The following is an 18431-nucleotide window of genomic DNA, read 5'->3' as shown; positions in this document are numbered from 1 at the left end:
TGCTCTGATAAATCATCTTAACAGTTAGAATTGAATGAATTTGTTAACTGGGCTAAATGCCTACAGAAAAACATGAGATTGAATCGACCCTAGACAATTTTACCCCCAGCATGATTTGGTGCTAATCAACAGGTTTTTTTTTTTTTATATCATGAATGAATACAGATTGACTTATCTAAATGTAAATGATTGTCACTTTTACTGGTGAAGAAAATCTTTTGATATTGCAATATGTATGGATTTGCTAATGCTTGGTCATATAATGGCTTGTTTAAATAAGACCAATCCAATTTAATTTTCAGATCTTCCCAATCTGATTAAAACACAGATCCTATTTCGTTTCGTTTTTTTATAGTTCAAAATTTCGTTTTAATTGTTTTTTTTGCCCTAGGATCTGGAAGAGTTGTTATTTTACCTTCGTTCTGGTTGATGTGAGCCAATGAAATGGTCTGTTACGGCGAGTTCTTGTCGTGTGTGTTGCATGGAATTGTGGGTATTTTACTAGAAACATCAATGTTGATTGGTTAATCAAATGTCTGACCTCATAGCTGTCTAGTCCTTCGGATGAGACGAAAAACCGAGGTCCCGTGTATATATTGGAATGCACGTAAAAGATCCCCTGGCAGTTGGAATTTGTTAGAAAAGTAGGCGATAGTGCCGCTGCCCGGGCAAAATTTCCCTCATAGCACACTGTATGGCGTATGCCCGTCTTCATTAGCCCAGTATAGGAGCAGGACAGTAGGACGTTAAACCCCATTTCATTTCATTTCTTCCAGGTCTTGATAAATAAATGTTTAGTTTAAAATTTCGTAACCTACAAATTTGGAACTAAAAACTTTTGTACAGCACAACAAAGAACTATTGGTTTTTAAATTAGTCTTTTTCACTGAAGAAATAAGAAAAAATAATTTAAGCGGTGTTCCCAAAGACAAGAAAATCAAATTGATGTGGCCTCAATGCACAGTTTAACCAGGAGACAGAAAATTCCTATTTTTCTACATGAATAAAGGCTACTTTAATTGGTATTGATTGCTTCATCCATTGCTATTAATATCAACATTATATTTAAATATATACAGTATAAGCAATTTTTCTTCATCCCTTTTCATTTCAAATACAAATCTTTTTATAGCCTGCAAATCTATCAATTTTGGTTGAAATGTGGAAATTGTATTTAGGACTAGGCAATTTGTGTTAGCAGGACATTTTATTGTGTTATGAGTGTAAAATATTTCGAAAGGCCAGCTTACTTAGAAGAGGAAACTCTTTTTATAGACCAATATTTAATGTGGAAATAAGTTGGGATTTTTCCCTGTGCACATTATATCATAAGGTCTGTCGTAAGTTGCGTGAAAAGGAGTAGGGTCCATCCCCCTGCTAAGCCCTCTATGCATATGCAAATTATTGCAATTAAATTGTATCATAAGTTCGTCCTCAAATGACCTAGTTTGTGTTGAGTGGAGTTGTTAACCCCCCCCCTCTCTCTCTCTCTCTCTCTCTCTCTCTCTCTGTCTCTCTCTCTCTTAGAAATATTCACTGTTGACTGTCAAACTACTAAATCAAATGAACTTACACTTGAGAAAACCAATATAAGATGGGTAATAGATTATTACTGAAATCTTCTTGGTTTGTTCAATTAACTCAAACATCTAGCCAGAGTTTGCTAAAATATTCAACAATACCAATCAGTTAGTCATTAGGTTCGTGGTGTTACTTTTGAAACCAGTGTCTTAATGCAGTCATTCTATTTGCTTATTCTCCACACATGTCTAATTGTCTGGTGAACTTTTAAATTATGAATCAAGATTTACAGATACTGGTTCAGTATTTGGGCAAAAAAAAAATATCTTAGTTTCAGCATTATATGGAACTGATATTACAAAAATCCTAGCTCCCCTGCAGTACAAAACAGATTTTAAGTTGAATAGAGGGGTCGTTTATTGATCATAACGTGTTGAGTTATAAGACCCTTATCAAATGATCACATTACATTATCACGTGACGCTTTTTTATACAATATACAATGGTCACAGAATTTTAGAATTTATACAATTTACAGTTAAAGATTATTAAACATACATTATGCAAGAGCTAAATCTGCCTATTTCAGGTCTTTCTTTGGGCCTGAAATGTTATCTAAATTATTTATTAGACATTAATTAACCTATCCAGGCCATAATCAACTCTAGATGGCAGCGCTAGCCTGCGATCTTTAATGGATTGTAAGCCGATTTACTGCATAACTTTCCTTCTTGATTAAACGATTAAATGGATAATCGAGACTAGGCTGTTTATCGTACTGACTTTAGTAATGATGACCGAGGCTTATGGGAATTTCAGTCGCTTAGTTCTCGGTTCATAGTGGATCAATTTGATTGAAATTTTCACCAAATTGCCTTTACAGTATCTAGTTTTTAACTATTATAGTGAGAACTGCAAACTCGTTACCGAATCTCCCATAATGTATCTTTAATATAAAAGTATATAGAATTATATGGAAATGTTTCCTGAATAGTGATTTGGGGAAGGTAGTTTAGGGTTTGCTTTCTGTAATTTTTTCTAGGTCAAAGTAACTGTTGTTTTGGTCATTTTTTGAGGGGTGGGGTGGGATGGGATCACTATGCTATATAATAATACCACTGTTTATAAAACCAGCATACCCAGACAGTATATTCTCCAAAATTTTAAAACATTGATTTTTGGTCAAATACACATCTTTTTTTCACACCACCCGAAGTCGATGTCTGATTAAATTTATTGACTATGTATTATGGCGTTAAAAGTTAACCATGTCTGGTACAGTAAGTAATTTTGACAGTAAATGTTAGAAGATTAAAAAATGATGAGCTTGAAAGTGACTATTAGAAGAAAATTCAAATTTAGCCCAAAATTTTTTAGGAGAAACCTCATTATTCTTGCAGGTTGGGTTTTACATATATTACATGTAACTTTTCTGTTCTGAATTTGTTACATTAAAGATACATTTCCACAAAAGTATTTATAGAGTAATCATTTTTATACGTCCACATTCATAATGTGAACGTATTATGCCGTCGCCCCTGTCTGTGTGTGTGTGTGTGTGTATGTGTGTATGTGTGTGTGTGTGTGTGTGTGTGTGTGTGTGTGTCTGTGGTTCGCCTACAGGGCGCAATTCTTCATGGATTTTCTTCAAACTTGGTATACTTATTCCTTATACCCCAAGGAAGATCCCTATTGTTTTTGGTGCATGCCCGACCCCCCGGGGCAGAGCCACGCCCATTTCTAGTATTTGTTTGTTTGTCGTCTACAGGCCACATTTCTTAACTAATAATCTTGAAACTTTGCATACACATTCTTTGTACCCTAAGGAACATCCCTATCGTTTGGGGTGCATGCCCAACCCCCAGGGGCAGAGCCACGCCCATTTTATTTTCGTGTGTCTTTGTGTCGCCTACAGGGCGCAATTCTTACTGGATTTTCTTCAAACTTGGTATACTTATTCCTTATACCCCAAGGAAGATCCCTATTGTTTTTGGTGCATGCCCGACCCCCAGGGGCAGAGCCACGCCCATTTCTAGTTATTCTTTAAGTGGCATTTAGCGATCAGGGAACAAATTAACAGAACACAGTTTTTATGGGATACAATCACTAGTTTATTCTAAAAGCACGACGTTTCCACAAGTATTCTCTTATCGTTATCAATCAAGCAAAAAAAAACAAAAAAAAAACGTCATGCTTTTAGAATAAAGACATCGATTGTTTTAAAATAAAAATTGTGTTCTGTTAATGTGAACGAAATGTTATACTGATAGCAGTCCTACAACCCAGTTTTATTTCACAGACCCTCAATGCTAACTGGACCATATCAAACAAAACAGGAATGTGGACGTATATTGCTGCGTTAGCGATGCTCTTGTCAATAAAAGTATTACAAATTGGGTACATATGGAAAGTACAGACAACTAAACTTATTAGAATAGTACTGGATTCCCTGAAAAACACCCACGTGGCATGCTCAAGACAAAAATGTAAAGGTATCACTAGCTGGCAACCTGTTGGTTTGTCGGCTAGAGTGATACAGGTAGCATCGCTAATGGTTGTGAGAACAGTGAAAGTCTTAAACATACAGATGACTGCGATTATACGGCAGAAATCGAAGTTGGCAGACTAAAATCAAATAATTTACGTCAGCCTCGATATTTCTAGTGAATGGACAGCAAGTAATGACAAAAAAAATCTGAAAATGCCCCCCCCCCCCAATCAAGTAACGTGACTAACAAGACTGCTTGGAATCGATTTTTATGTCTAGGGGTAGTTCCTTGTGAGTAAAATGTTTTAAAAGGGATTTAGATCAAATTTTTGATAGATCAATTAGTTTGAATATTTTTTCAGTCCAAATATATCATCAAATCACAGTCTATACATGGGAAGGCATCTTTAATTCTATAACAGAAACATATAACTGTTTATCTGCATACAGGTATTTTAAAATGTTTGACAGTTCCACCTACCTTATATGACTATTTTATAAATGTCTATAATGGTTTTCCATTTACTGTGAAAAAAAAGATGGCGGTTTATGGCTTAGTTAGGTGATAATGTGTATTGACACCTCAACTATTTCCAGCTATTGTAAATTTGTCAATCTGTGATCTTGAACTTTTAAGGTATCCTATGTGTGTACTGGGAGTTGTGCATAAAGTAATATTTTTTTTATTTTTGACTCTAGATTTTCGTAGACCTGCAAATTGCATGAAATAACTGACTAATATGGATAAAACATACAGGGTTTCATTTTTGTAATCTTTACATAGAAAACTGTTGGAGCTGGAAAACCCATGATGTTAGGAAAATGACCCTACTCCTTGGGATTGAAACCACACCACTTGACTCAATAACAGACCATATGATCTAAAGTGCATTGCATTATACCATTTGGACACCTACCCGCTCTTCCAGGATAGTCACATAACCATAGTGACTACTGACTGTACTGTATTATTTATTGAAATGGCGATATAGTGCTACATTGTGTCTTAAATCTATTATCACTGTTATTGTCACACCTTGGATCAGGGTAATACATTCAGATATTTAACTTTCCTGTTATTTTAAGTCGATTTATGAAGTGTGAAAAGCCTAAAGTGTAGTAATTAATACATTACATAGCCCACCATAAAGCAGAACCTTCAGACAGATCTTCAGTAGTTGGTCAGACGTTTTGTCAAATAAACAATACACAGTGGAATTATTAAATCATCGATTGTTTTTGTGAAGATGAAAAATATTTTTAGAAAGACTTTGAGAATGATTTGGGCACTATAGAATCCCTTGCAAACTGTGAGGTTGAATCTCTAATAGGAATATCATTCAACAAATGGTTCAATTCTTTTGAGTATTTACAAAGATATGATGCACACAAAATTCCATTGATCTATGCTGCTCCCAATGTAACAAGGACTCAGACTTCTGTATTTGTCATGAACCAAATTGATGGGTCTGTTTTAAATCTGATTGACTCTTAAGCATTGGACTTTCGATTTTGTTTCATTATTCAAATGTTAGATAATCAATCGGAGTACATATTAGTGTGGGTCAGGCCATGATAAATTTGATATGTTCTGAAAAAATGCAAGTCACACTTTGTTACTTTTCATTTCTATTTCTATTCTATATTATGATGTGTTGAGATGATCATTGTGATATTTCATGCAGGTGTCACAGGGGTGAGGGGAGGGGAGATTTTTTGACATTGAAACATACATTAACTAAACTTGTAAATGATCGTGTGAGTAGCGAACATTCAGCTTCATCAGACAGAATTTGGTTTATTTAAAATATCCAGCAAAACATCAATCTTTTCAGTTGCCATATATTCCTTGACGAAAAGATTATAATTAAAGAATTTGTGGTGGTTGTCTGAAATGAATAAATCTGAACATTAGTTCAATCAATTGTCATCTGAGGCAATTACAATCATTCTTACATGATAAGTGGAAATGGTATGTCATTGAACATCCTTCCTGTTGAAATAAAATCTTGTAAATAATGTGATTTAAATTTCCTGATAACGTTCCCATTTCTCGTGTTTATATTTGTTTTATAAATTGTCTTGGAACTGGCTGTAGATTTAGAGCCGACTTGAACTGATGGTGGTGGTAGTGGGTTCCGTATAGAAATGTAATGAAACTGAATGACATAACCCTTAATTTGTCTTATACTATATCAGTTTCTTGGCTTGAATTTATTGATTTCAATATCTCTTTCTATTCTCTTATTTAGTAACATACCCTTAATCATTGTAGCTATCAGACGTGTATGGAAGTTTATCACTGACACACAGCCAGTATATGAACTAGGAAAAATTTACCGCTTCTTTCTTTGATACCGATATTTCATCAATGTCAGAAACAGCATTTTCACACATGAAATACAAATTCTTTAGACAAACGCAAATCGGAAGAATTTTAGAGAATTATAAATTTATATCTTGAAATAGCTCATCTATGTCAGAAACATCATTTAGGTGGATCCATAAATTGGCTGTTAGTCTTTTATCCCCCAGAATATAAATTATTTTTAAATTCTCACACACCAAATAAAAATTTCTCGGAACTACTAATGCCTTTACTCGCAAGCGAATTATTGAAATAAAATTGTACCTTGTGTTAGTCACTCGAACATACAGATAAAATATTCAATAAGCTCAAATTAAAGATGTACTATGTGTAAGAGCTAAATCTGCCTATTACAACGAATTATTTAAAACTAGTCAAAGTACAGAAATAATGCAGAAAGTATTATTACTTAAACATTTATTTACATGGCAAGCCTATAATCAACTCTCTAGACCATTGGATGGCAGAGATTTAGATGGTTTAAAATGCTTGCAGGATTTGAAAATTTATGTCAAGTACATTCATATCTTGGCTCTGAATAAGTAGAGAATCTCCTACAAGTCTTTTTTGATATTTTTTTACATCAAAAAAGACGAGTAACAGATTTTATTTATCACCCAATCCTTTCTTACAAGCACAAATAAATAAATATAATTCTTTGCTATAGATTTCACTTTTACTGAACCTGATTACATTACGGTGTAGTGATACCTCATTTTTTGACAGCAATTCAACCATTGCAAAGTCCTTTATATTGGCTCAGTGTTTCCATCAAGGTCAATTAAATAAAAATAGTCCATTTTTAATAAAAAAAAAAAGAAGTTACTTTTAATAAAAAATAAACTGTTCTTTAAAAATAAAAAAAAAGTAGTTCCTTTGTAGAATGTATTATTGGGTGATAAAGTAATTTGAATGAAATTTTCATATATATATTCATTTTTGATTGTCTAATTTAAAGGAGCTGAAGCGCATTATGGTACACGATTCGTGTACCAATGGTAAAATGTTTATTTTGTCTTAAATATTGGATATCAAAAGCCCATCTTTTTCCGGTAAGATCACAACATGAATGTTGATTTAATTTGACAAATAAATCGTGTTTTCAATGTTGAAGATTTTGGATGATATTGAGTTAGAGACTTAGCTACTTTAAACTATTATAGCAAGAATGACCAGCTCTTTTTCTAAATCTTTCATAATGCATCTTTAAAACTGTGACTTGTTTAGTTCAGGGTGAGCACAAGCAATTAATGATAGAAATTGAGTGATTATAAATTAGCTAACATAATACTAATACTAATAATAGTCTTTTATAGTCCAAATTTGGCATAATGGATGTGTACGGCTAGCTCCTTGATCTATTCGCTTGATTTAATGTACTCTATTATGAAATGAAATAACAAATTTGATGTGTTCTGTCTTGATGAAATGGTTTGGTGTGTGGTGCACTTACTGTTAAATACATAGAATATGGAATTTTGATGTGCTCTGGTCGTGATGAAATGGGTTTGACCCCCCAGTAAACCTTTACTTGTTATAAGTCCCTTGTCATTTGTTGGAGACGATACAGATATACATTCTAAAATAATTACAAGGTGTCTACATTATCCAGATCCTGATGTTTGTAGCACTGAGACAAGCTGGTTTTATATTGTATTATTAGTATTAAATCAGACATAGTGTGTAAGGGGTTAAGCTAAGTCTACTTCTGAATGAATTCAGTTTTAGAAATCTGTCTGAGATCAAAGCAAAACACTTTTAATTAAATTTGACAAATCTTGTGTATTATAGATAGGCAATTGAAATTTTGCAATACATAGATGCAGATCATTAGATAACATCACAAAACTTTGGTGTTCTGAGTTTTCTGATTAAGCTAAACAGAGATATAAGCAATATCATTAGTCGAAACTTATACATGTACTAAAGAACTCTCCTTCAAATTGAGGTACAATGCTCAAATTTGATTTAGATGTTCACTTAGTAGTGAGTATTCTTTATCTGTCTATCACACTTTTTGGAAAACATTGAGGTAAAATGTTGGAACTTGGTGTAAATGTTCATTATATGGATGTTTTGACTGAATAGTTTCATCGATCAAGACTTTAATGATGATTAACAGAGAAATGAAATGGGGTTTAACATCTTACTTGATTAACAGAGATAAATAATGTGATTGGTCGAGACCGAGTTCGATTAATGAAAATTTTCTGCATAAGCAGAGTGATAAACAATTTGATTACTTGGTGCTTAATAAAAAGAGAAATGTTTTAAGAGTTTCGTTTATTTATTTTGGCATTGTAATGGTTGCTGAAACAAGAGGGAGTAAAAAATTTCGGACATTTTACCTGATTAGTGTAATACTATTATGGTCTCTGCGACCATATTGTAGGCTATCTTTAACTAATTATTGGATTCACATATAGTATAGAAGTCATATATTACGCACTCAGATTAATGAGTGATAGATTTATATATAAAAAGAGTGATAATTTGGTAAAAACACTGGTTATATCCTTTCCATTGTCAAAATATCCATCAAATACTGTCTTGTTTATAAATGTGTTTGATAGACCAAATAAGTAATGTTCTCCTCCCGGTCTTCGGTGTATGGAGGATGTTTATTCCATGTTTGGAAAGGAAATTAGCACCAAGGTCAGTCTGTGAGGTAAAGAAATTAGGGGGTTATAAAAGAGGGTGTTGAGTGAAATTCATTAGGGCTCACCCAGTCTGTCAAAGCAGCCATCAAAAGCTATATACACTTTATTAAGAACCAGGAACATTTGTATCTAACTGCTTAAATAATAAAGTTGTATAAACGAGTTAACCTGTAGTTGGTAATTTTGACCACAGAGAAAACACAACAAAGAAGTCCAGTAGTACTACATTAGCAAACAAAATTTTACAAAAGTGACTTAGATGGAATTGATATGAATTCTAAAGAATTCAAGCATTGTTGATTGATGAAAATGGTGTATTATATATAGGATAGACAGTAATATGTAATATTATGGGGTCCATGATTATAGATAGATCTAATAGTCTTGAACCAAACCTGACAGTGGTTGACAAACTCCTATAAAAACAACTAGGTCAAAGCTCCTCTTAATAGCGACTAATGAATATTTGATTTGATTGTTTCTGGAGAAATACCCCAGGGTAATGACTGTAACACTTATACAGTACAAGTCATTATTTGTCTTAAATTCTATTTTATTTTCAACACAGATCATGTAGAACATTTTAAGATATTTAATATTTCCCATGACATTTTACATTGGCAAAAAGTATTATAGATTCCCATTTGAAAAGGGAAAGAACAACACAGCAAACATTTATCTTTTTTAAAGAGACAGTGGAAGGATATTTGTTTAATGATTTCAACAATCAACCTTATTTATTACAGTATAACATATACTTGTGAACAAGAGCTACTAATATATTTGGGTGACGTTTATGTCATAGCAATAGATAATGCAATCATTATGACACATATCGCAGCATGTGATTTATAATTTGCTTGTCAGTTACTTGTAGCATAATGCCATAAACACTGATATTCACGACAACTTCACGCAGGACTATCTATCGCAAAAGAAGATTTCTGAGAGCAACTCAACAATTGTGCAAAAATATCTTATTCCATATATCTGTGATACATAATGGCAGTGTTTGCATGAACTCATGCATGGCTATATTTGGTACGACTGTTGAACCAATTGCCATGGCTTCCTTGTGGAAAAGCCAATCGAGAGTAAAAGAGGGAATTGCTTGATGCCTCTTCTCCAAATCTTGGTCTGTCACTTTATTATTAGACCTTTCAATTTAAATTATTGTTTTGACAAATTGATTTGTGATGTATCAGATTTGCTGTATTGAGTACTAAGTGGATCATCCTGAACAAATAGTTCATTGTAACTTCATCCGGTGTCGAGCAGTGCAGCAATTTAATTATCAATAATTGAATAAGAAGCTGTTTAAAATATGTTTGATCAGTAGAGCGAAGCAAGCACCTATTTTGGTATTTGTTTTGCTAGAGAGTTTAATATCAATAGCAACAAGTTTAAAGGTACAATTCTGCTTTTTGCTTCTGACACTTTCAGAATTTTTGGGTATTATGTAACTGTATGTACTGAGTCAACATGTACTTAGTATTATAATTTTATGTACTGAGTCAACATATTTATACCCCAAGAAGGTGTTTTATGTTGACTATATATTGTCCTTTGGTCTGTCGTCACAAATTTTCTTCAATTCTCGGGCTTTTGTAAATGCATCATTGTTTTGGGGATTTTAGTAAGGGTACAAGGAAGAACCTTATTGATTTTGAAAATTTTGTAATCATAAATTTTGAACCTTTTTGCAAAGTTATCTTTCCAGTGATATATTTCAGAACTGAATATTTCAATCTTAGATTTTGAAGTTATCAATCCTGCTTTTATTTTCAGATGAGCTATTGTTAAGAGTTCTCAACAAATCACAGAGTTGTTCCCCTTTTTATTTCAAAATTTACCAAAAATTCTTGTGTATGTGATGTAGAACTCAAAATTGTTTGTTAGGATATAAGGCAGAACCCCTTTGATTTACACGATTGTCAGATACAAAACTGTGTTTGAGCTTTGCTGGGTTCTCATTCGATCACCATTATGCTGTTGAATCTTGGGCCAGAATTAAATATGGGTTTTACTGCTAGTGGTAGTATTAGGGGTCTGTGAAAAGTTCCTGTCTGTGGTTTTCGCCCTATTAAATTGGGAGTGATAAGTATTAATCTTTTATCTGTGGGATATTTTTCAGATGGAGACACTTATTCAAGAGATGCAGAACCCAAAAACTGGAGTTTCTGTGAAATGTCAAAAATCATTTCTCTACACTATTCCATCTGTTTTTACTGGTGAGTAGAATGTTTTAAGATTTAACTTAATATAAAAAAAACTTATAAAAAGACCACCCCAAATGGTGCAGGAAATAACAGCACAAACAAAAACGGTTAAATTCAGTATGAGTATGTTTTAATTTGACTGTCTTCAATCATTCTGCCACCAGTACTGGGCTTGCAGGTTCAGTTTATGTTAAGGTCTGATGTTGAAAACAATAAAGTCATGTGACAAATAAATTGTTTTAATCAATTTTTAGCCATAGCACAAATAATGCACATAGAAAACTGACACTTTTAAAAAATGTGAATCACTCCCCTGAACACTCTTGGGGGAGCTGTTGATGTAGAACGATTTTGATTGTGATCAAATTTAGGAGAACTTTTTTTTGATCCTCTACCATTTTAAAACCTGCACGACTGGTGAAGGCTATCTTATTTTTCATTAATGAATGTTCAGCTATGGTACGAAACCCAGATTCTCCATGTAACTAAACAAAAAAGTTAGCAATCCAATATTTACTAGAATTCCAGACTTTAGAGCTTGCCTCTTCATTGTTTTTAAGAGATAGCAACATATTTTTATTGCGAGTAGGCAGTACAACTGTGGTATATTCTGTGTGAATGAAATAACTTGCCGAAAAATACTTTTAGATTTTGAAAGTACATGTATTGATTTACTAAATAATTCATAAACCAGCAAGTGAGCTAAGAGAGATGTTGGCCGTTGGAGAGAACCTTAAGGTGAAAGAAGTTAGTTGGATTGGCTAACCTTCACAACTTTATTTTGAGCAGACAAATTTAGATTTCAAAAATAAATCAGCTAACTGTCGGGTAATACTGACTATCAGTAATTTGTTGTTAATATATGCAGACATTATTGATCTGGCAGACAACTATTTTGGGTATTAATTAATTTTAACCGTTTGTGATGACATGAATTACATGAATATTTCATTTACACAATCGTATAATATATTGAATTAGATGATATGATTATGAATGCCTTAATGTTTTCTCCAGATATAATACTTATTTAGTACAGCTTCACAAATAAATTATGTTTACCATTGTATGCAGGGAGAGGTTTTTTCAGAGGCTAAACCTGTTCCCCAAACCCATTCAGAAATGAAATAAAATGAAATGGGGTTTAACGTCCTACTGTTCTCCTCTGAATTGGGTTAATGAAGATGGGCATACGCCATACAGTGTGCTATGAGGGAAATTTTGCCCAGACAGCGGCACTACGGCCAACTCTTATATTGAATTCTGTCAAGGGATCTTTTACATGGATGCCAATGTGTACACAGGACCTCGGTTTTTCGTCCCATCCAAAAGACTAGACAGCTGTCCTTGTCAGGCCCTCTGTCCTGCATTACTGACAAGGGAAAACCACGCCAGAAAATCTGGATGAACTTTCTCAGAAAGGCCAATGCAGGGATCGACCACCCGACCTCCAGGCAATCCCATTCAGATATCCTGAATAAAAATATAAAGATACCTGAATAAGGTATGCAATAACATGCAGAGACTGATTCCTGAACAACTGATACCAACTAACACTTCCCTGAGATATAAAAATACCCAAATCAACTAGTTGTAGCATCAGGCAAAATAACACAGAATAGACTAGACTGATGCCTGAACAATTGATATTAACCAACACCATGCTGAGAGTCTTGAGATATAAAAATACCCACATCAGTGTAGTATCAGGCAATAACACACAAAATAGACTGTATAGATAAATGGAAAATTTAAAATGATGACTGACTCGACTCTGAAGTATACAAATACTAAATATCAGGCAATAACACATAGACTCAATAGACTGATAGAAAAATTGAAAACTTAAAATGATGACTGATTTTCTGGTAAATTATTTTATTGAAATGCTTTCAACATAAGCTTACATAGAAACCAAAATGGCCTGAAAAAGTTAGGTAAAGTAGACCATGTCAGGATTACGATCATTTTAGTTTCCCATCCCCAGTGTATGCATGATTACTTTGTAGCTTTATAGAGAAAGATCAATTTTACAGAGTTCAAGAACAGTGTTACAGGGTCAAAAAAAACATTGTAACATTAGCAGACATTAATAACACAAATCAATTTTACATTGTTTATTCAAACCGCTTTCTAAATCTTCTTGGCAAATTTTTGTTGAAGAAGCGTAGAGTAGATGGCTAAGATGGAATATAGATAAAGAAAAGAGAAACCCTTGTCTCAAGAACAAAATTATTGTAAATAGACTTTGTAATGGATTCCAGATAAATCTATCACAAGATTCCATTCCTATCAATAGTTAAATACATATTCCGCTAAAATTATCCGTCAACTTGTTTTTCTTCAAATTAATAATCACAATCTGTGATTGGTTTGTCCGTGAATGGAATCAAATGTCCCAGTCTGGAGGCAAAGTCACCTAGACCTTGAAATCAAACACTTGGGAATAATCAATCATTTTTTGTAAAGTTCTTATAATACCAACTGTCAAAATGTTTAGAAAACAGTTGACATAATAAAAAACGATTCTGATCTTTAAGCAAATATGCTTTGTAGTTTTAATAAGATTTATTTTAGTGTCCATACTTATACCTATCTATCTTTTCCAGTTTGGGGGAGCTACAGTAACTCAATGAGTAAAGCTAAATGTTGCAAAATTTTCAATTAATCATTTTTTTTTGTAATTTGCAAGGGATTTTAAGTCCCTCAGATAACAATTTGGGTCTTGGTGACATTATATTTCTGGTTGTATGCAGGGCTGCCGACAACCAGTATCGCAGCGCAATTTGCGATACATATTTTGTCCGTTGCTAATCAAAAATTAAAATCTAACGTTTTTGATTCGCAGTAACTGCGAATCATTAACATGCCTGTCATTTTGGATATTGACACAAAGATTAATCCACATTTCTCAATGCTTTCAACGTATATAAAATATCAAATAAATTTTATAAACAAAACGGAATTCTCCGTGTGACATTTTCTTCTCGAACTACCCAGACTCAATTCATTATACTATAACTCTATGAATCAGGACTATTAAACCGGAAATAGGGAATTAAGTAGTACCACTCACGTTGCGAGTAATTATATCAGTATTCAATTTGAAAGAAATTAAATTCAATGTATCCCCCACGTATTGTAAATAAAATATAAAAAATAAATATGTGTAAACGTATTGTAAAATGAGAAATCAAAGTAAGAATTCCCGTAAACTATTATTGTTTATATCGCGTACGTCTAGTTAATCGAGATTATTCGTAAAATACCGCATGCTTACGATTGAACAAAAATAATAGAGAGAGAGAGAGAAATGGTGTTTAACGTCCACTCGACACAAACTAGGTCATTTCGGGACTAACATATGGTTTAATTTTATTTCAATAATTCGCTTGCGCGTAGGGGTCTTTAGCAGTGGGAGGAAACCGGAGGACCCGGAGAAAACCCACGAGGTTGGACAGGCGACCCTACTCCTTGTCACGTACAGCCGGGGATTCGAAACCACGCCAGTCGACTCAATGACAGACTTTATGATACAGCGCGCGCACGCTAACCATTCAGCCATCCAACCCCCCACAAAAATAATAACACACGATAAAAAGCAGACGAAATTGTTTTCTAACGAAGAAATAAGAAGTCACTGCCCAGACATAAGGCCTAACCAAAAGTCTACACTCATTCGGAAATGTTCACAGCTACCTGTAGAAGTGCTAAAATTCTAAAAAAATCTTAAGAATGAAATCTAACCATTTGTTATCAATTAAAATTAAAATAATCTTGTTATTTAGGTGTTTTATGTTGAAACTGAAAAACTGCTAATCAATTTTTAAATTTGCTAATCAAATTTGGCAAAATTGGACTTTTTGATTAGCAGTGCTGCTAATCATCTGTGAAAAATTACCGACAGCCCTGGTTGTATGAATTTATATACCGGTAGTTTAAAGTAGCAAAGTCCATAACTCAATATCATCCAAAATCTTCAACATTGAAAACACGATTTATTTGTCAAATTAAATCAACATTCATGTTGTGATCTTACCAGAAAAAGATGGGCTTTTGATATCCAATATTTAGGACAAAATAAACATTTTACCATTGGTACACGAATCGTGTACCATAATGCGCTTCAGCCCCAGTTGTATCAAGATACTCGAGGGACGAGGCTAGACACATTGCACCAAATCAAACGGCGTATGTAGACTGGAATAACCAGACGCTAGAAATTTTCACTCGCTTGAGACTGCTGGCTTATTTCGCCGAACATAACTGATTTGAAATTGGAGTAAAAACGGAAACCATTGAATGTAAATCAGTTTATATACATTCATATTACAGTATTATATGCGTTGCGACCCACTTTTGTCAATTTCTAGGTCCCAAATTTTAGCGATTTAGCTCCTTTAAGATTGAATAACAATAACATAAACTTGCATTTTTAATTTACTGGAAGGGAAAAAGTAATAAACAAATTTGTAAAAGAAACTACCGTAACCGGTAATAATAATTCTGTTGTGGAATTTGAAAATACATACTGTTGTTATCCATGCCAGACATTTGACAATATTGGTTTCAATTATTAGGCTATACAAAAAAGAAAATCTGCTTCTCAGACAATCCTTCCCCAAAATATGATGCAATAATGCGCTTCAGCCCCAGTTGTATCAAGATACTCGAGGGACGAGGCTAGACACATTCATATTACAGTATTATATGCGTTGCGACCCACTTTTTTCAATTTCTAGGTCCCAAATGTTAGCGATTTAGCTCCTTTAAGATTGAATAACAATAACATAAACTTGCATTTTTAATTTACTGGAAGGGAAAAAGTAATAAACAAATTTGTAAAAGAAACTACCGTAACCGGTAATAATAATTCTGTTGTGGAGTTTGAAAATACATACTGTTGTTATCCATGCCAGACATTTGACAATATTGGTTTCAATTATTAGGCTATACAAAAAAGAAAATCTGCTTCTCAGACAATCTTTCCCCAAAATATGATGCAATAGGGTGGTTTTATTTTGTCAAATCACTACTGGGCTGAGTGACATTTCAAGGCACTACATTTATCTCATCGTGTTTATTGGAATGCATGATTATACAGTATCATTTATATTTGTCAATAACATTTATCAGGGTATTTGAATGGCAACTAAGCATACAATACATTTCCAGATTTATTTGAAACTGTCTGTAGAGTTACTTCTTGTAACTAGGATAAAATATAGGCAATGCAGTAAATGAAACTGTTTTAATTTTTAGTTTTTGAATTAAAAAAGGGTCATGCAGCACTTGTTAATTTTTTTTATATTTCCTTGTATTGTATATTTTTTAGGTGTTGATGTTGTTAGTTGGTTAAAGAAGAGATTGAAGATATCAGATTCAGATAGTGGTGAAGCAACACATCTGGCTAACTTGTTGTGTAAATTTGGATATTTTTTCCCCGTATCTGACAGTAAATTACTTGTTGTTAAAGATGATGCATCCTTGTACAGATTTCAGGTACCTATAGTTATTTAAACATTGATGGAGGTGGTCTGTCGCATGTGCATTAGATCAATGAGTCAAATGACAAAGCTTCCATCCCAACCTTATATTTTTAAGAAGTAGGGTTGCCTGCCTAACCTTGTTGCTTTTCTTCGGGTCTTCCTGTTACCTCCTTCTCATAAAAAAAAAAAAACACATTACAGGGGAATTATTGAAATAAAATTGTACCTTATGTAAGTCTCAAAATGACCTGACTTTTGTCAAGTGGCAGTTAAACCCCATTTCACTCACTCTCACTTCTCAGTTGTAAAAAAATAAAAGAAATATCATTAGCGACACACTTAGGCTTATTATGATATATTATGCATATCTGCCAATTGAAGTACGATCGAAACTTGACATGTGCATTGGACAATTGTGCATTGGTTGACAGACTTTGATTTTTGACGCTTAGGGATTATTGGTGATAATTCTATATAATATGTGTATTCTCTTATTTATAGTGTCCCTATTACTGGCCCTCCCAGTCTATGGTTTCTGACAATGTTGCTTATGGTAAGTTCATGTACCTGTATAATGTCCAGAATCACATGTCATTTATTTGTTTTATAAATCAGTGTAAAGTTCCCTTTTTGACATGATTTAGTTAAAGTAGCTAAGTATTTAACTCAATATCATCCAAAATCTTCGACATTGAAAACACAAATTATTTGTCAATTTAAATCAATATTGATGTTATGATCTTACCGGGAATCGTGTACCATAATACATTTCAGCGCAGAACGAGATTAGACATAATCCACAAGTCATATCAAACGATGACGCCATATTCTTATCTGGAGAGCATGCGCAATAAATACTCCCGATGTAGACTGGAATAACCAGCTGCTAGAGGTTGCCATTCGATTTGAAATTAGAGTAAAAGTGGAAACGTTTGAATGTAAATCAGTTTACATACACTCATATTACATTATTATATGCGTTGCAACCCATTTGTGTAAATTTCTAGATAACAATTAGTAGCGATTTAGCTCCTTTAAAGCTAAAAAAATATTTGGATTGAGCTGTTGTGCTATTTTAATCAGTCACTGAGTCTCTGTACTTAATTATTATTGTCAGAGCTATTAACTTAGGTCTTTCCATCCTTCCATTATATTCTTTGAAATGCAATTTCCAGTGAATGAGTTTGGACACCTTCATTGTCACATTGTCTATGCAATATTTGATTATCCTACTACAATCTGATTGGTTTGATCCTGTGAAATGTAGAATTTATACATCTAGTGTTTGGATTAAACATGGAATATACCCTTCATTATCCCTGAAACTTGCCTAAAGTTAAAACATCAATGCCATCTATGGCTATCTGATTAGCCTACTTTAATGTGTTTTGACGTTTCTTTGAAACTATACTCCTTGTAGTTAATGGATCATTATCACGTTTATTTCTCCAGTCTACACCAACCATACATATTTAACTACTCTGCTTCAATCTATTCTGTGTAATGCATTAACTATACTTTTAGTGAATGGATTTTGATAAAAGTACAACCTACTTCAAACTGATTTATTTATTGTTTCAAACACAATAACTTTACTTTCCGTGAAAGGATTTTATGCCTTCATTATCACAGTCACTTGCCAAGGTTCTAACTTCTAACATTAGTGAATAATTATTTGATGTACTG

The 18431-nt window shown here is 33.4% G+C and overlaps 1 protein-coding gene across 1 annotated transcript in view; it reads left to right on the top strand.

Annotated features, from left to right (window-relative positions):
• Window positions 1–18431, top strand: part of LOC126812308 (regulator of G-protein signaling 7) — a 66378-nt gene that overhangs the window by 15857 nt on the left and 32090 nt on the right. The window contains exons 2-4 of the mRNA XM_050538640.1: window positions 11172–11268; window positions 16592–16758; window positions 17247–17298. Of these exons, the coding sequence (XP_050394597.1) occupies window positions 11172–11268; window positions 16592–16758; window positions 17247–17298 (316 nt within the window). The remainder of the gene's footprint in view (window positions 1–11171; window positions 11269–16591; window positions 16759–17246; window positions 17299–18431) is intronic.

This window comes from Patella vulgata, chromosome 2 (assembly GCF_932274485.2).
Source record: "Patella vulgata chromosome 2, xgPatVulg1.2, whole genome shotgun sequence".
In the NCBI taxonomy this organism is placed as follows: Eukaryota; Metazoa; Mollusca; class Gastropoda; family Patellidae; genus Patella; species Patella vulgata.
The sequence above is the reverse complement of the archived record's forward strand: the minus strand, read 5'-3'. Positions and strand labels throughout refer to the sequence as shown.